The following is an 18192-nucleotide window of genomic DNA, read 5'->3' on the forward strand; positions in this document are numbered from 1 at the left end:
TATAGGTAAGTATATATTTAATATTCCTAGCTCCACTTCCCTTTGCCTTGAAAAAATACATATATTCAAGGCACATATGTGTGCAGTTAATCATAGAAATTTCCAAATCGCTTGCTATATTTTTGTTAGTTGGCTCAATCTTAATCGGTGCATCAATAACATGCCCAAAATGACTATCACAGTCACAGACGTATCTAGGGGGGTAATGCCTTTTTCACCAGAACAAGGCCTTAAAAGATGAAGTTCACGCTATGATCAAAAATCCCAAAATCCAAATTAACTACTTCACACTACACCCCGTGCTGCAGTCCAACCTATATTTTGGTAGCCGGCTTCCATTACATTAAAGGTGTATTGATTACCCTGAAATGGCTGATCATTACTGGCAGATCTGTCTACAAACTTGTATACATAGTGCAGGGTCCTCCACATTTTCATCACTCCTATTACCCGACTAAAACAATTACAATCTCAGGAACATCTTCTCATCTGTGATACTATTCTCCTTGAGATTTCTGTTTTCATCAAGAAATGCACAGTGAATGAATCCTTCTCTGGTTGTGCACCTACACTTGTGAATGCCAATGTGCCCTCTGTCCACGCTGTTCAATTTACGGCACGTTCTTTAGTCCTCTGTCTAGGCAGTTGCTCTCAACATTAAATCTGTAGCCTGGCATTTAACATGTCTAGATAGCAACCTGGATGCAAGATTGTTTCATCATCCCAGATCCCAATCTCATTTGGATTGAGCGTGCACTTGTACCGCTGCTTGGACTACTGTGCTTTACAAATCTTATTCACCGATTCACTGGCCAGATATTTATCTGTCCTTTTTTGAAGTATACTGATCGGTGTAGTAAGATTTTTATTGTTTTAGTTAGTTGTCTGTTTATATAGGATATGAAGACTAACTTCTGCATAAGCTCTTGTGGTGCAACCTATATATATATGTGTTGCTGAGTGTTTGATGCCTGTTTGTGCCTATTGGCTTGGTAAGTTTCGTATAATGCAGAGGAACTATATAAAGAGCTATGATGCTTTTATTCCCTGTACATGCTAAAGAAGAAAGCTGTTTTTTTTTTTTTTTAAATAGTATATTTCAGAGACCGTTAGACACGATATTTCATTGATTGTTCCACAGCATCTTTCTGTGAGTGTTGTTTCTGTGATTGCTTGCCTGTGTCTTTGTACGAGTGCTGGTCTGTATAGTTTGTTGTTTGAGTGCTTGACAGTATGCTTCTGTCAGTGCAGTGTTGAACATTATGGGGGATATTCACAAAGAAGTGACAGTGAGAGGCGTTAGCCACCTTGGCTTAACGCCTCTCACCGTCACTTCGGAAACGCCAGGCTGCACCCTATTCACAAAAATGTGGTGCAGCCTGGCGTTTCCCCATCGACGGCGCTAAGTCTCGCGACTTAACGCCAAAACAGGCACCCTTGCACCCGAGCTCAAGGGTGTCTGTGAGCAGGGAGGTTGGTTAATGCACAAGAAGGTGTCCCTTCCTGTACAACAACAAACCGAAAATGCCAGTTAGCTTTTTCCATGTGTGCTGCTACACGCAGCACACATGGAAAAAGCAACAAGCATTGGCATAGCCAATAGGTCTCGCCTTTGGGACCTTATAAGTGTTTAGCCATGCAACAGTTGCATAACTAAATACTTATAAGGTCCCAAAAGCGAGACCTATTGGCTATGCCAATGCTTGTTAATTGTATATATGTCTTGTCCGTCATTTTTTTCCACAGGTCACGGCACTTATGATTAATAGACGATTATGGCTAAAGACACAATAGTCACACTTTCTTTACAGGTGACACGTGTTTGCGCAGAAGGAGGCGCAGTTTGACAACTTGTAATTAATTGTGCTCTCTTTTTTCAGATTAACTATTAGAATACCAAATGGGTACCGTATACAGTGCATGATTACTTGCATTTTCACTTACTTGTACATATCACTAGTTTCACTTTATCAATACTTTGCTCGGTAACATAGTGAGTACTGAAGGGATCAGTTATAGTCCTGATGAAGAAGCCTCAGAGCTTCGAAACATGTTGACTTGATTAGGAGTATCCGCACATCACACCCAGGACATCTCCGACCCACTGCTTTTAACAGGACCAGCTCCAGGGAATATTAAAATTTCTTAGTCCACAGGGGCCAGGTTCTTTTTAATTTCACTTTTCTCACTCACCCTCGACCCTTCCTCTCACAACGCCTACACCACATATAGGACTGAAGATCAGTGCTCCCGCGTAGTCGCAGGTCCTAGCACGCCCCGTCCCGCAGCGGGACGGAAAGACCCCCATAATGAAGCATGATACCAAGGGCCCTTTTGGTGTGTGAGGGGTATTTAAGCAAACACTGTGTGCTTCCAACCAATGTAGGAGACACACCTTTGACAGAGAGAGCATTTCCACTGAAAGAAACCCATATACAGGTGGATTCTTGTGTTTTAGTATAAACCTCATGCAATGGAGGATAGATTGCAGAGAGCAGCAGATAAGACTCTACATTGTCTATGTCACTTCAATCGGTTAGTATTAAATGTGAATTTAAATAATCTGTGTGATGACTCTGCATTTAAAGAACCTTTGAAACTGATCAATTCATACGACTGGTAATGGATAATTTATTAAATGGACATCGTGTTTTATGTGCAAAGTGATCACATTCAGTGATCCCTATCCTTCCCAGATCTTCATTCTACAGAATTAGACTTCGTGTTCCTTTATTGAATTTAGAACTGGACCAGAAATGTCCTACCTGGCAAGTTGTTTGTCTTTGATGGTCACTTACCTGAGCCTATCAACAAGGTTCTGCTGTCACTGTATTTCAAACCACATCAGAAAACACTGACTTATCAAACTATTTAAGCTGTCATATTTACAAAATGTTAGGTACACTGAATGGGTATGCAAGGGTGCCCGCATTATTCAAGTCCAGTATTCAAGTTCTAAAATATCTACCAACCCTACAAAAGGAATATCATGACTCCAAAGGGCTACAATTTTCAGTCTGAATGGTAGACCTGGAATAATTCAACTGGCATTAATGGCAGAAGTATCACCACACCGCAACATTAGTGGTCTCCATTTCATCAAACATATTTTACTGTTAAAGGCGCATAAGCATCTTTCCTTGTTGCCCGTACAAACTGATCTACATAAGACAGCACTTTGTGGCAATGTTTTAATTTGTAAAGATAACTATGATACAACTATTTATTGAAATTATAATAGCTATGCCTGTAAACTTTCATTTTTTTAAATATTTCAGGATAAATGTTGCTATTTTCTTTATGTATGGTATGGCAGACCAGTCACCAATGTAGTAATAGAATATAAGGAACTGAATATAGTTCTAACGAATGGCCAGGTGCCTTATGGGAACTCATATCAAAATAATACACCAATAATTATTCTGTGCATGTCTTTTTGGTGCAAATGTCTAGCTAGAGTTAGAGAACTCTTTCTTTTTTTCCTTTACTTATTATAGGATGGGTCTCAGTGTCACACTCATAGTGGGACTGCCACAGAATAGACAATGATATATGAAAGAGAGTAGATCAATCAAAGTTTCAAAGGTCCCTAGACATGGTTGCAGGGAATATCTCCCGTACCACGCAAAGAATAGTATGTTAAGAATTGATTTGGGAGATGGATTGCTTTTACAATCCATCATTGTGGTTTTCAATAATGTAATTTGACTTTGCACATAAAAAGGGTCTGAACACATTTGCTGCATGGTTTTTTTTCTCTTGGGCTCTGGATGGTTGCTTCCATGTTTTAATAGCTTCTGTGCAATCCTGGTGAGCGATCCTGAGGGCTGGCTTAGGGGGCTCTAACTTTTTTCCGATCTTCCAGGAGGCTCTAACTTTTTCAGATCTTTCAGGCGGTTCTAACTTTTTTTTTCAGATTTAGAACAATTAAACACCTAGGGATGCTTGTTAAGTCCTGATTCATACAGGGGTAGTGTTAATGTAGCTTGCCCCTAGAAGTACCGTATCTTAATAAAGTGGACATTGACTCTCCGTATTGCACAGGGCTAACTTTAGCAGCTCCCCATTCATTCATTTCATTTCATAAGGCTTTATTCGGAGCTTAAACACAAAGTCCATAAAAGCACATACATTTACAATACAAATACAGCAATCATATAGATACAATAAAAAACAAGATAATTGTCCCTAAAAGCAAACCTTTTCGCTACAAATGCAGCAATCAGGAAGGTAAAATACAATTTACCAGGCTTTAAAAAACAATTAAAAAATCATACTAGGCCTTGCTTTGATGGCCTGAAGAAGAAAGGTGGCAGTAAAAACACATACATCAGATGGCGGGTTAAAAAACAACTTCATAAAATCATGTACATTTCTAACTCCATACTTCTTAAAAATAGGTTTTAAAAAAGCTGAGCGGAAATTACCATAAAGTTTACACAACAGTAAAAAGTGCATGGTGCTTTGTGCAGTGATATTGTCACATGGACATGGACCAATCGGGTGTTTTTTGGTGCATGGGAAGGCCACCAGATGGTGCACTATCCCAAACCTTAATCTCGTAAAGACAAACCGATGGGATGGTCTGGTAACAAAGCTCAAATACGGTTGATAACCTGCCGTCTCACAAAATCTTCCGTAGAGCAAACATGTAGTTAGATTACCACTGGCCCTCCCACGCCTCTCAGACTTATGGCTCATAAAAACAGTCTTCATCTCATTTTTCGACAAGCTGGAGGCAACATAGCAATCCTGTCTTAAATTGAAACCATAAATCTCTAAAAAACGACAGATAACAAATTTGATCCAGGGAATCTTTAGATGGTTATCGATAGAAAGACAATCTTTAATGATGGCTCTATTTAAGGAGGTCTCTTCCTTTATCCAGATTGCGCGCCACAGCATTAATGGTCTAAGGGCGATCAGATCTGAAAGATGTTGAATTCAAAACTCCCTGTGCACCAAATCGTTAGAGGCCGATGTAGGTAAACACAGGAGTCTCTTAAGGAAGAGGTTTTCATCCGCTTGTAAGCTCCCTGCCATAGCATGCCCCCACACACCAGCACCATAAAGGGCAATTGACATCTCATTTGGTAGATTTTTAACATATCTTTAATCCGTTTATCCCCTATTTTGGTCGCAAACTTGAACACCCCGTGGGCACATTTCGCCATTCTTGCCCTAACGTGGGTGATCTCACTGGTCCAACTACCTGTCTTAGAAAAAGTAATACCAAGGTAGTTGAAAGAGTCCACCGTTTGCACCTTATGCCCATCAATAAAGTAGGAGTGGGGTTTTTTACGTCCCAAACCACATTCCATAACATAAGTTTTCGTTTTATTGATCAACAACTTTCTTTCCTTAATGAACAGGGAAAACCTATCCATTAGGCGTTGTAGGCCAATAGGGGTCCTGGACAAAATCACGGCATTGTCCGCATAGAGTAAAACTGGGACGTTAAAATCGTTAATTTTAGGTGCATCTGCCGCAACAGTCTTTAAAACGGAATCTACATCATTGATAAAGAGAGTAAAAAGTAAAGGGGCAAGCACACACCCTTGTCTAATGCCACGCCTAATGTTAAACTTTGGGGTGCGCTCCCCTCCCGGGCCATAGCGGACACTAGAACTTAGATTGGCATATAACCGGGCCAAGAAATAGACAATGCCCTCAGGTGCCCCCATTTCAAGTAATTTCGCCCATAAGATGTTATGGTTCACCATGTCGAAGGCACTGCTCAAGTCTGCGAAGCAGAGAAAAAGGGAACCTTTCTTGGCCTTCGTATACTTCCCAATTAGTAATTCTAGATTAAGACACTGTTCAATGGTCCCGCGACCCTTCCTAAAACCAAATTGAGAGTTAGCCAATATGTTATTAGATTCGGCCCATTCTTCTAGTCTAACCAGAAGCACCCTACTCATAATTTTCACTGAGGAATCAAGAAGGGAGATCGGGCGGTAGTTCTTTGCGTCCCCCCTATCTCCCTTCTTATAAATAGGAATGATAATAGATTCCTCCCAAGTGGGTGGGACACCTTTACAAACAGCAACATTAAACACGTTAGTTAGCAGCGGGCCCCACAACTCCGGTTCTTTTTTGTACACGTCAACGGGCACCCCGTCGGGCCCCTGGGCCTTCCCACCCCTACTAGCAGTAATACTTCCCTGCACTTCGGCAATGGATATGTCTAAAGGAACAACTGGCCAGCCGTCCCCACACACATCCCTTGGTTTATCCAAGTCAAAAATCGTAGAGAAGTGGGAAACCCAGCTTTCCGCACTAACGTTGGCCGTCAATTCGGGCATTTTGTCATCCTTTAGAAAAGGACAATTGACTGTAGCCCAAATTAAGGAGGAATCCGAAGTTTCGGCTGCCTGATCTAATTTGTTCCATGCCTCTTGTCTTAGTTCGGTCTTCCTATATTTGACTGCAGCCTGATAGGTGGCTCTAAGCTCCCTAATCGCACCACCCCCTTTGTTGACATGTCTTGCCCTTAAAAAATTTAGTAAATTTATTATCAATTATAAGATTAATGTTAATAAACTTAGGCACAATTTCATCTGTTAATTCCTCGCTCTCTAAAATGGCAACAATATCAGTTAAACAATTTTTAATAATGGAGTTAGACAAAATATCTGCTTTATCCCCTTTCCACCTGATTCTGGTTCCATTCGGACGGTGCGGTTCAATGTTGGCAATTGAACATATTTTAGGGCCCTGCTTCACCTTCTAGAGTATAGCCTCGATAGTAATACAATTATGATCACTGAGTAAATTATCCACTACCATAGGGGCCGTACACCATGGACTAAGGCTTGAGGATATGCAAATAAAGTCGATCACAGTATTTGCGTTCCTACCCGTGAATGTTGGGATAATTACTCCAGAGGCACTTTTCATATTTACCAACATTTCCATATCGTAAGTCATCAAGATTTTATTCAATGAATCGCCGTAAGAGTTATGGGGAAAGTGAGAGACACCCTCCCCAAAGCAATTTACAAAACCGCAGACTCTATGGGCGGAGGAGGAACACGCAACGGTATTAAAATCCCCTAACCAAATGAAATCAAAATCAATATCATTCTTCATTATAATGTCAGCCAATGCGGACTCCAAAGCAAGCACTACCTGGTGCCTAGTACTATCAAAAATATTATTGTAAAAATGTATCAAAAGGATATTTCTACCTTGCTCCTGATAAAGCCATAAAATCTGGGAGTGGACACCGACCAGTACATGTTTTTTTACAATGATCGGTACTTCCACTGAAATCAGAACCAGGAGCCCACCCTTTGCTCTACCCGAAGGGGAGGCCACAGCCGGTAATTGGTAAGAAACGCAACCATTGTAATTAATAGGGTCCAAGCACCAGGTTTCCTGTAAACAAATTATATTAAAAGTGTTAATAAATTCGGGCCAACCCAGACATGCATCCTTTTGTAAAAGTCCTGCAACATTCTAGCAGGCAATTGAACACAAACCTTTGTCGGAAGTATTGGTCAAAGATGTAAATCCACTATTGGTCGGAAGAATGGTCTTAGTGAGAAGGTCCCCTCCCCTGCCATCAAGGACCAATCTCCCTGCTTCGCAGCAACCAGGATCATTATTGGAATTAACCATAAAACTACAATTACCATTAGGCCCCGCGGTATCTAGTACCCCAGGGATTGCACAGCTCCCCCCCTCTCCTAGGGAAGCAACCGCAATCCCTGGATCTGCCAAAATGGGTTCCAGTCAGTCATTGCAGTCAAGTCCACTCAGAGACTGGAATCTATTAGACGTGGTAACAGTAAAGCCAGCACGCATATTCAGATCTCTGTCCACCCCCCTGGTATGCTCAACATTAGGATAAATATGATGATCCCTATAAAAGTACCCTAGGGGACGTAGAGAGATCCCTTGGTCTCGGGTAGGGAGTGATGCGGCTTTAAGCAAAACAGTGGAGGTAAGTTGTGGGTTTCGGAAGTTAATAACTATACAATCTCCACCACAGATCTTACGTGAGTTACCTATCCAATTAATTCTTCTAGTGCTTAGGATATCATCTGATAAAGCTACAGGGAAGCCACATTCTCGGTGGAGCCAATCCACAGTCTTATTCTTTAGTGAGGCAAGGGATTCTCTATAGTTATTGTTACTTCCAGTCTCTCTAACTGAGGGAACGTTGGTTAGAACTGCCACAAAAGGGGCACAAGCCGGTGGTAAATCAAGCTGTGGGCTATTAAGACTTTTTGCATTAAGTCCCGCCTGGTTCCTTGGGGCTAAGCTGGAAAAAGATTTAATTCGACCCGACATCTGCGGGGGGTTGGGTGCAACATTTACCTCCTCGCTAGTACCCCCAGAGCAAGGATTAGGATTAGTGTTCATAGCCATTGATATTGCCTTATTAGAGGTTTTAGAGGGGGCCTTAACAAATCCCTGTTCATTATCCTTGGTTTTGGATCCTGTACAGGCATTAATATGTGATTCCAATAAACCTCCCAATCTGACTACTTCATCTGTAATTGTATCGAGTTTGATCAATAGAGGTTTAACAAGTAAATCAAACTTAACATCTATAGCGTTAATCAAGAAGTCAAGTTGCTCACTGTCTAAAGTAACCGTGGTACCATCCGGTGCTGTTTTTTGGTCACGAACAGCACTGGACAGTAAAGAGTCAACTTTCTTAGTGGGACGGTTCCCCCCACGCTTTGGTTGAATAATCTTGCTATTGTTCCTACATGAACGTAATAATCTCTGTGGCCTTGAGGCCGTCATGCTAGGAATCAATGGATCTGAAGTAGTAGCCTGACTAGGTTCCGGGTCATTAGAAACCCCTGGAGTTATACTAACCAGGCTCACTTTATCTATTGGGGCAACCGAGGTAGAACTATCCATATAGTCAGGATGAATACTAACATCCGGATAGGAGATAGACAGAGGAATAGATCGATTAGGTTAAGGGGGAGTCGTGGCTTGTGACCCCGACCTCCCCAAAGACTTCCTCCGTTCATGGTTGATTTTATCGACCATCTTGACCAAATAGTTATCCATTGTAGTAGTCGCTAAGGCAATTTTGGCTTTGGACATTATGAGCCGGGCCTAACCCTGTTGCCTGGCTCACCAATGCAAAAATAACAGAATAACCCCCGCAATGTGCAACACGCCTATTTCCTTTCACTGTTGTTGGCTTTCAGCCTGGGAGAACACGTTAGTCCACAACACAAATTACAAACTAAGTTGCAGTGATACTAAACGATACAACCTACTGGGCGAGCGTCAAGCAGCATGAGTGTTCTTAGTCCCCCGCCTGCCCCCTCCTGTCCCAGACTGTCACAGACTGTCCGCCCTTTGTCCGGGCTTCGTCCCGCGCGCGTCCCCCGCAGCGGCTAACGAAGAAAATTTTAAAGGGGGCAGGAACCAATAGGCGGGTGGGGCGGGCCGCGACACAGCTGGGAGCCCGCACGTGCTCCTGGGAGCTGAAGTCCCGTGCAGCACCCTTCCTTGTCCTCAGCAGCGGCACAACAGCAGACACAGCCCCTCCAGGGGTAGCGGCAGCACAGATGGCGGTATGCCCCAGAGAACGAAGCGGGACGCGCGCCAGCGGGTTCCGCGAGGTATTTTATGTGGTTGTGGGCGGGTGGGCAGGCCGTGACACAGCTGGGAGCCCGCACGTGCTCCTGGGAACTGAAGCCCCGTGCAGCACCCTTCCTTGTCCTCAGCAGCGGCACAACAGCAGACACAGCCCCTCCAGGGGTAGCGGCAGCACAGATGGCGGTATGCCCCAGAGAACGAAGCGGGACCCGCGGCAGCGGGTTCCGCAAGGTATTTTATGTGGTTGTGGGCGGGTGGGCGGGCCGCGACACAGCTGGGAGCCCGCACGTGCTCCTGGGAGCTGAAGTCCCGTGCAGCACCCTTCCTTGTCCTCAGCAGCGGCACAACAGCAGACACAGCCCCTCCAGGGGTAGCGGCAGCACAGATGGCGGTATGCCCCAGAGAACGAAGCGGGACCTCCATTCAATTGGGAACCTGCCTAATTGGTTTCTTGCTGACAAATCCGCACAGATGGCATTTAACATGGTGCACAGACGATTTCTTCTAATGCTGACTTTCAGTTTCATTTGGTTCAGACCCCAACGTTTGCACTGATCAGGAAGGCCAAGTGCCTATAGGAGGTAATAACCTACCATAGTACGGGGCTTGCTCTATAAACTATACATTGTGATAGCCACTAGAGGACAGAGACACCCTTATCAGCCTTCATCGGCCATTGCATCAGGATGATCAACCGATTGACCTATATTGTGGAACCTCATTTTTTCACACAGTTAAGGTTGGAAGAGTCCATTCGGTTAAATGTCAGTAATGGCTGCTAAACAATAAGAGGAAGATACAAAATACTAGACTATGCAGGATTGCAGGTAATCATAGGAGGATGCTTAATTAAGTTTAGTTATAGAGTTGCAGAAGGAGGTGGGGGCTCGTTCTGAGCCAATCATGGCAAAAGTCCATTCCTTGTCTGGTTAGAAAACTAATGAGATGAGATAGAAGAACTTAGTGCTGTAGGTTCAACAGCTTTCTGGAGTGTTCAAGTCTGGTGGCTCAGTGGACTGTTGCCTCCACACCAGGAATCTGTGTTTGGCTTCATGTTCTCAAGCTAAAATCTTAGTTGGTCCACTCAAACTTTCACCCTTCCGATGTTGATAAAATGAGCACCATTGAGCTGGGTAAAAATAAACATCTGTTATTCAGCACCAAGGTACCCAAAGGAGTGAATGTGCGCTTTACAAATACACATGATATTGTCCTCCAAAAGGAGGTTATTACAAGCAAAACCTACCAGCATGATGATGCCCAAAACCTGTATGTACCCTTTTACGGGTTGCATTATGTGACGCTGGGTTCAGTACAGCAGGCTCCAAATTTCTAACTCCATGAACACAATAAGACTAACTTTGGCAAAATACCAAGGCCTCCTTTTCATTTTGGTACTTGTTGGAAATGGTCCTTTCTGAAGGGTCACCCCAAACTTTGTGCTTTTCTCCTCCCCTTTTTTGCTGAATTTGTTTTTGTTAGCTTTAGGAATCTGGGCACTTTACCACTGCTAACCAGTGCATATGGTCTGTACTCTAAACATGGTAACATTGGATTATCCACAATTGGCATTCTTAATTTACTTATAAGTCCCTAGTAAAATGCACTATATGGGCCCAGGGCCTGATATTAAATGCTACTAGTGGGCCTGCAGCACTGACTGTGCCACCCACTCAGTAGCCCTTTAAACATGGCTCATACCTGTCATTGCAGAGCCTGTGTATGCAGTTTTACACTGCCATTTCGACTTGGCAAGTTAACCTACTTGCCAGGCCCAACCCTTCCTTCTTAGGTCTCGGCTCTAGACAGCGCGCATGCACTGTCTCGAAAGAGACATGCTGAATATACTACATGGCCTTACAACCCATCCATAGACTTCCCATTTGCTGGCACCATCGTTGCTCCATTTTTCACTCTCCCCATTTGTCAAGAGCATGCATATGTCATGCCTGTTCTGGTGTTTAGCCCTCCACGAGAGAACCGCCCAAGTATGCAGCGACCATTTTCACCTATTGTTTCGGGACTACCTTTTAATTTTTTTTTTAAATGGGTGACCAGTCCCACTCCTCATTAGGAGCGCTGGTGTTTTAATTAGCGACAAGCAACATTTATTAATCTTTTATTAAAATCCTGTACCGCTGTACGTGTTTTGTCAACCTCATCTAAACATCTTCTGTAATGACAGCCACGATAACAGCTCTTTGTGCAGCTTTATATCCTGGTTTCAGTAGCATAAAAGTTAAAGCTTCAAGAGGTTTAACATTTATTTTTAATGATAATGCTCTAGCAGTAGGGTCGACATTGCATATTTACTTCACAACAGTCATACTAATACTGTACAAACCATTTTTTTAAATATTTTTATAGGTGGTAAGACAATTTCACTTCTGAATTATCCATGTATACTTTATTAAACATACCCGTTTCTGGTGAAAGAATGCTCCTGTAACTGTGAACATATTTCTTATATGTCTATCCTTAAGTGCCCTAGGGTTACCGGAGTCATATCTCTTGGGGTTGCGTCAGGTTTGGTAGTTTGCCACAGCTGGTGCGGGAGGGAGCAGTGAGAGTTGTGAACAGGGCAGAGGGGAGCCATGTCTGCGCTGCAGCCACGGTCCAGCTGACCGCGGCGCTTAGTGTCAGGCCGCCAAGCGCATGCCGAGGCAGTGACAGCAGCCACAGAGGCAGATAAACCAGAAAGCGGATACTTGCAATGGACAAGCGCACTGCCCCAGCATGGGGTCCTGTTCACCACGATAAAGAGGCTCTTCAACCACCAGGGTGAGAGTGCCTAGCGTCTGGATACTACAGGGCCTGGCCAGTGGTCCTCTTGTCCCTGTTTCCGGGGGACTGATCGTAGGTATAGTAATGTGCAAGCTGTGTGCTGTGCACTGCAGACAAGCTGACACAGGACATGTGCCTCCGAGTATGTTTTTACACGTAAACATCATATAAAAGCTGGGTACTTGTAAATTATTCCAGATGTAACTCGTTGATTTGTGTCCATAATTAAATGTCAACACAGCTTAATGTAATGCTTTTTACTTCATTTCAGAGCCTGCGGTGGAGTAAACATAAGATGAAAACCTTTGCAAATGTCTAAGAGTTCCATGAAAATAGTATCCCAAAGTCATCTGTGTTCATGCAGATGGCACACAGACACTTTGACTGGACTTTCTCTGCTTCTTGCAGCCCATCCCAATGCTAAAAGACATGGCCATTGACAACACCAATAGATCCAGCATTACCGAGACCAATTGACTTTGCCAATGCTTGTTATTACATGTATGTCACCCTTAAGGTAGGCCCTATGTAGCCCATGGGAAAGGTAAAGTTATTTAAAAGGTAGGACATGTACTTTTGAGTTTTACATGTTCTGGTAGTGAAAAACTGCTAAATTAGTTTTTCACTATTGCCAGGCCTATCTCTCTTAGGTTAACATGGGGATTACATTAAGTGAGAGGGACTGGACCTGCTCTCTACATCCTTGAACCCAAGATTCTCCAAGGGTTTGCCTCCTGTTATAAGAAGTGTCAGGGACAGACAATATTTCTTGTAACTCTGCTGGTGCTGATGGACTCTGCCATTTGTTATTCCTATCCTTGCCTGAGGTGACTCCCTCCAGTCCTGGGCCTCAGAATTGGGTTTCCTGCACTACAGACCCTTTAACTCAAGCTTTTGGGCTCTTCAGAACTTCAAACAGGCCTGTTAGCACCAGAACCAGATTGCTCACTCGAAGGATCAGCGTGAGCAGGTGCAAGTTTGTCTCTTCACACATCAGCATTGCTGCTCACCGCCACGAGGCCCCAGCCCGTCTGTGCACGACGCCCGGCGACTCTTTGCTCTCCACGGACCATTGCCAGAAACACCCCCATGCTCCCGGCAAACTCATCTGCCACAAACAGGACTCTCGGCTCACCTTCAGAAGGTAAAACTTCAGCGGGACCTGTTTGGAACTGTATCTGAGCTGCGTTCCATTGCGGTCGGCTTGCCTTTTCAGATTTGGCCAGGTCTAGCGTGACCTCAAGTAACGCTTTAGCGCTACTGACTTCTAAGCACTGTTTTTAGATTTAATCTTTAAAAATTCATATCTCAACTTCTACAGATTGTATTTTTGTCGTTTTGGTCTTGTTTTAATCAAAAATATTCTCTATTTTTCTAAACAGGTGTGCAGTCGTTTTGTTGTGTTTTTACTGTGTTACTGTAATGTATTGCACAAATAATTTACACATAGCCTTTTAAGTTAAGCCTGACTGCTCTGTGCTAAGCTACCAGACGGTGAGCACAGCTTAATTTAGGGTGTGTTTCTGACTTACATACCTCTGCCAACTAGAGACCCCATTGCTAACAGTACTTTTCCACTATGGCCGCTGAGGTTCATTCATAGTGAAGATTCAACTCTGCGGACCCTGTCTGTGCCATTTTGGCCGAAGGACAGAGACAAAGAGAGTGAGACATGACTGGGAATGAAAAATCTCTGAGTATACATCACCATGCGCACAGCAAGTATCCTCTGAAACCTTAATAACAAAAAAAATATAGAAATAAATGCAGAATTAATTATTTACACATCCTAGTAGAGCTCCATTATGGAGTACAGGATTTACTCCACAGCTGCAGGATGTACTACACAGCTTGGATCCATGGTGTGCTCTTGATATGGTCCAGAGGGATTATTTTTTAGCTGTTAATGACTCTTTTATTTATGGCAGCAGTGGTGGTAATGGAAACATTTATTTGGAGCCACGGGTTGGCAGCTGAAAGGGGGCCGGGGTCACAAAGAATAGAATCTTTCAACGTAGATATATATTTTTTTAGACTGTACCCCAAATAAATTGGCAACAAGGACAAATGTGACAGTAAATCTGCTCTGGCTTACTTAATTATTCACAAACATGCTGCATTTCAAAATATTTTATGGGTTTAGGTCACCTGCTCCAGAAATCTGTGTGTCACTAGCACGTTCCAGGGTACTAGCGTGGAAAGATACCTTTGTGCCTTTTATTAAAAGGCTCTTTACCAGGCTGCCAGTAGCAGGAGCCCTTCCTGCTGCTACAAAATCCGAGGAGATAAATCTCAAATGGGGGCTCCTCTTACCAGCCTGACAGTAGCAGGAGCCCTTCCTGCTGCTACAAAATCCGAGGAGATAAATCTCAAATGGGGGCTCAAAGTCAAATTCGGTGGATGAAAAAGGAAAGTGTGAGACCAGGAATTGATTGGTACTCAAACGAAAGTTTTACCTTTTAAAACACATTTTCTCCGGAAGGACTTAACAATAAACTTCACACTTCAATAATGGAGTATTCAAGAGCCCAGTTGGATCAATAACATTGAAGACCTTGAGATAAAACAGTGACTATCACATACCAGATATCTCCAAAAATTGTCAAGGGTTTTCATTCATAGTTGCCAGCTGTGTTGTTTTCTTTGTGTAGCCGCTCTAATGCACCTTTTTGCCAAAGTCTAGGTTTTCCTTGGAGGATCCTCTCAACAAGAACAATAGTTCCCGTCTCTGACTTTCGTTTATCATCTCTCGGTTGTGAAATGGGTATGCTGAAGCTCGCTCTTACAATACTTTATTTATTGATTTATTTATTTACACTTGCTACTGTGCACCTGTGGATTTCTCTTGCAGGTTTGTGGCAGTGATATTTCTGGCGTTCTAGATGGTCTTTAGATAACAATATAAACGCGCTGTTGTTGCCAAACCAACTGTAATGTATTGTGAGTACTCCATTCTCTTTATACCTATACCACTTTTGACTTAAATACAATATAGTACAAAAGTATGCACTGTACCTTTTAAGAAATTGATGACTTTTCCCCATTTTGCTGAATCAAAGGGATGAAGCTTTTCCAGGCCTATAAATGTTATATTGTAATCGGAAGAATAAACGATAGGCCAGCATGTTGATGGAATATTCTCATAAAGTTGCGTTCTGTGAGGCCTACAATGAGACAAACAACAATGGTTTTAACTATACTTCATTGGTTGCTGCTTACTTAGCATATTCAACATTTTCAGCCTTTTTTTATTTTATTTTCTCTCCATTAAACATGCCATATGCCTGCTACTGAAATGACAATCTAGGCGCATTTAGAGTGCAATACATAAAGTAAATTAGCGTTAATTCTAATAATGCGAGGCACATTATGCTTCCTTATTCTATGAGGATGTGGCGCTGAATGTGGCAAAGTTAGGAAACGAGTCCAGAAATACAGTCAGTGCCATAGGACTAGAAACATGTGTAAAAGTAATCAATTATTACCAATCTTGAAACTATGGTATGTACAGCAGAAACATTATCTCCCGATCTCCATAAATAACCTCAAATAAACTCACAACAACACGCAGTGTTGTACAGGCATGTACATTGCTTCCTGCCTCTGAAAATTCTGTTTGCCCACTGTTGGACTTGGACCTTTCTGCAGGGTCATCACTAAACCTTTGGCCTTCAGCCTCCTGTATTCCGAACCCATTTTCGTTGGCTTTTAGCACTCTGAGCACTTTACTACTGCTACCAGTGCTAAAGTGCATGTATTCTCTCCTTAAAACATGGTAGACTTAGCTTACAATCAATTGGCCTATTTAACTTACTTGTAAGTCCCTAGTAAAGTAATACTACATGTGTCCAGGGCCTGTAAATTAAATGTTACTAGTGGGCCTGCAGGACTGGTTGTGCCACCCACTTATCTAGCCCCTTTAAACAAGTCTCACTATAGAAAGGCCACGTCTCCCATAGGATAATATTGGGTTACCTTACTACATTTAATAAATGCTAACTCTCAATTGGGAGCAGGTGGACAGATCGGGTTTGCCATCTAAAAATTGTAATTAAAATCCTCTTGGATGGTAAAGATGGATTTTTAGTTACAATTCTGAAAATGTCACAATGCAAAGATGGCATTTTATTGTCCTAACCATTTGGTGCCTGCAACCTGATCCTGGGTCATATGACTAGGTGTAGCTGGCAGTTGGTCTTTGCGTATTGCTCCCCCCCCAAAGTGAGGGAAGCTAGGTGTTGGCAGGATGGGTTTGGTGTGAGTTGATGAGGGGGAGGGGGAGGGGATGTCATCTACCACACTACCGCATCACAAAGGCTTTGCCTTAACGCGCTTACAAAGGTATTTGACACTGGTCTTTTGGTCCCCAGACAAGCTAGGACGAGGCCATAGAGGAAGGGGATGCCTGACAACTCAAGGGGGTGGAAACTTTTAGAAGCTTCCTCTACTCAAAAGTGAGAACCAGGAATAATTACTGGACCCTCAGACCCAACTCTTCAGTACACTTCTGGACCTGTGCACTCTAACAGGAAGAAGGCCTGCTACGGTGCAGAAAGGACTGCCACTTTGCTGAACTGTTGCTCGGAAGGACTGCTACCCTGCTGACCTGCTGCTCTCTTGCCTGGGTAAGAAGGACTTGACCTGCATCTCTACACCCAGGACCCCAGAGAGATTCCAAGGGCTAGTTGGCTGAACCCCTGATCAGGAGCCTCAGGACAGAACAGGCTTCCAACAACCATCTGTGAGTCCTGCCCTCCCAAGTGGTGTCACCCCAGTCTTGGCACCTGGAAGTGGGTCTAAAGGTGCTCTGCCAGCGAAGCATCCTCGATGCGGTCTTCGCAACTAGGATCAAGGTACAGTGTTCAGTGGACCTAAGGAGGGGTCCCTGTAACCAGCCCATGCTCTATCGCCTTCGGCATTAACTTGTGACTTTGACCAGGCCCGGAGCAACTAGATAATCACATTTGGCGCTTTGTGCTTTAAGCGGGATTAAAGGTATGGCGAAACAGCAGTAACAATCCTGCAGAAATGTAGGGAATTCGTTCTACGAGTCTTATAGTGGGGCATTTCAACTGACTTTCACTGCAGTTCATTTCTTTCTCCCAGGCAGCCTTCAGCAGAATGCAGGAATAAGTCATGGATGCTTTACATGTATGCGTAAAGGATATATTCGTCATGCTCCCTACAAACAAAGGGGAGGGCAGAGACTCCAAAAGCCTACATCTCCAACATTCTCTGTCCCTTCAGTGTCAAACACAAAGCACCCTTGACCAGCTAGCAGTTCTTAATTTGAGCTGGGGGAGGTGGGGCTCTGGTGCTTGGCACTGGAATTTAATTGGCAACACTGCCACTTATGACAGTCTGCCACATGGTGGCATTGTTAGTCTAATTTAAAGATGAGCACAAAAACAGTTGCATATTAATCCCATATACATTAAAAAACAACGAATACCTGCCGCTCAAGCCAATCTTATAGCTTTGACCAGGCTTGTGACTTTGACCAGGCCCGGAGCAACTAGATAATCACATTTGGCGCTTTGTGCTTTTTGGTACCATTTTCACTGAAATCTTTAAACTTGCATTTCTCCGATTGTACTGATTGGATTATTGTTGTTTCGGTCTTTATTTATTTATAAAAGTTTACTCTGTTTTTAGGTTGAGCCTAATGGCAGAGCGCATGCGCTGCTCACTCTGTGAGACATGTTGTATTTGGGGTATGCTCTTGAAGCCCCGCCCACTCTCCGCCCATATTTGTCATTGGCTTATATCATTGCCCTTCCTAAAATCTGGCTTCTGATTTGTACAGAGGCATGTTAGTCCCTCCATGGTACC

General features: G+C 43.3%; 1 protein-coding gene across 2 annotated transcripts in view; it reads right to left on the reverse strand.

The window, feature by feature from the left end:
* HDAC11 (histone deacetylase 11) overlaps window positions 1-18192 on the reverse strand; it is a 241746-nt gene that overhangs the window by 190892 nt on the left and 32662 nt on the right. For both annotated transcript variants that reach the window (XR_014968512.1, XM_085624814.1), the window contains exon 2: window positions 15376-15524. Coding sequence is in view for 1 of the 2 variants with exons in the window: in XM_085624814.1 (XP_085480940.1) it covers window positions 15376-15524 (149 nt within the window). In the remaining variant the exon portion in view is untranslated. The remainder of the gene's footprint in view (window positions 1-15375; window positions 15525-18192) is intronic.

The sequence above is a fragment of the Triturus cristatus genome, chromosome 9 (assembly GCF_964204655.1).
Source record: "Triturus cristatus chromosome 9, aTriCri1.1, whole genome shotgun sequence".
In the NCBI taxonomy this organism is placed as follows: domain Eukaryota; kingdom Metazoa; phylum Chordata; class Amphibia; order Caudata; family Salamandridae; genus Triturus; species Triturus cristatus.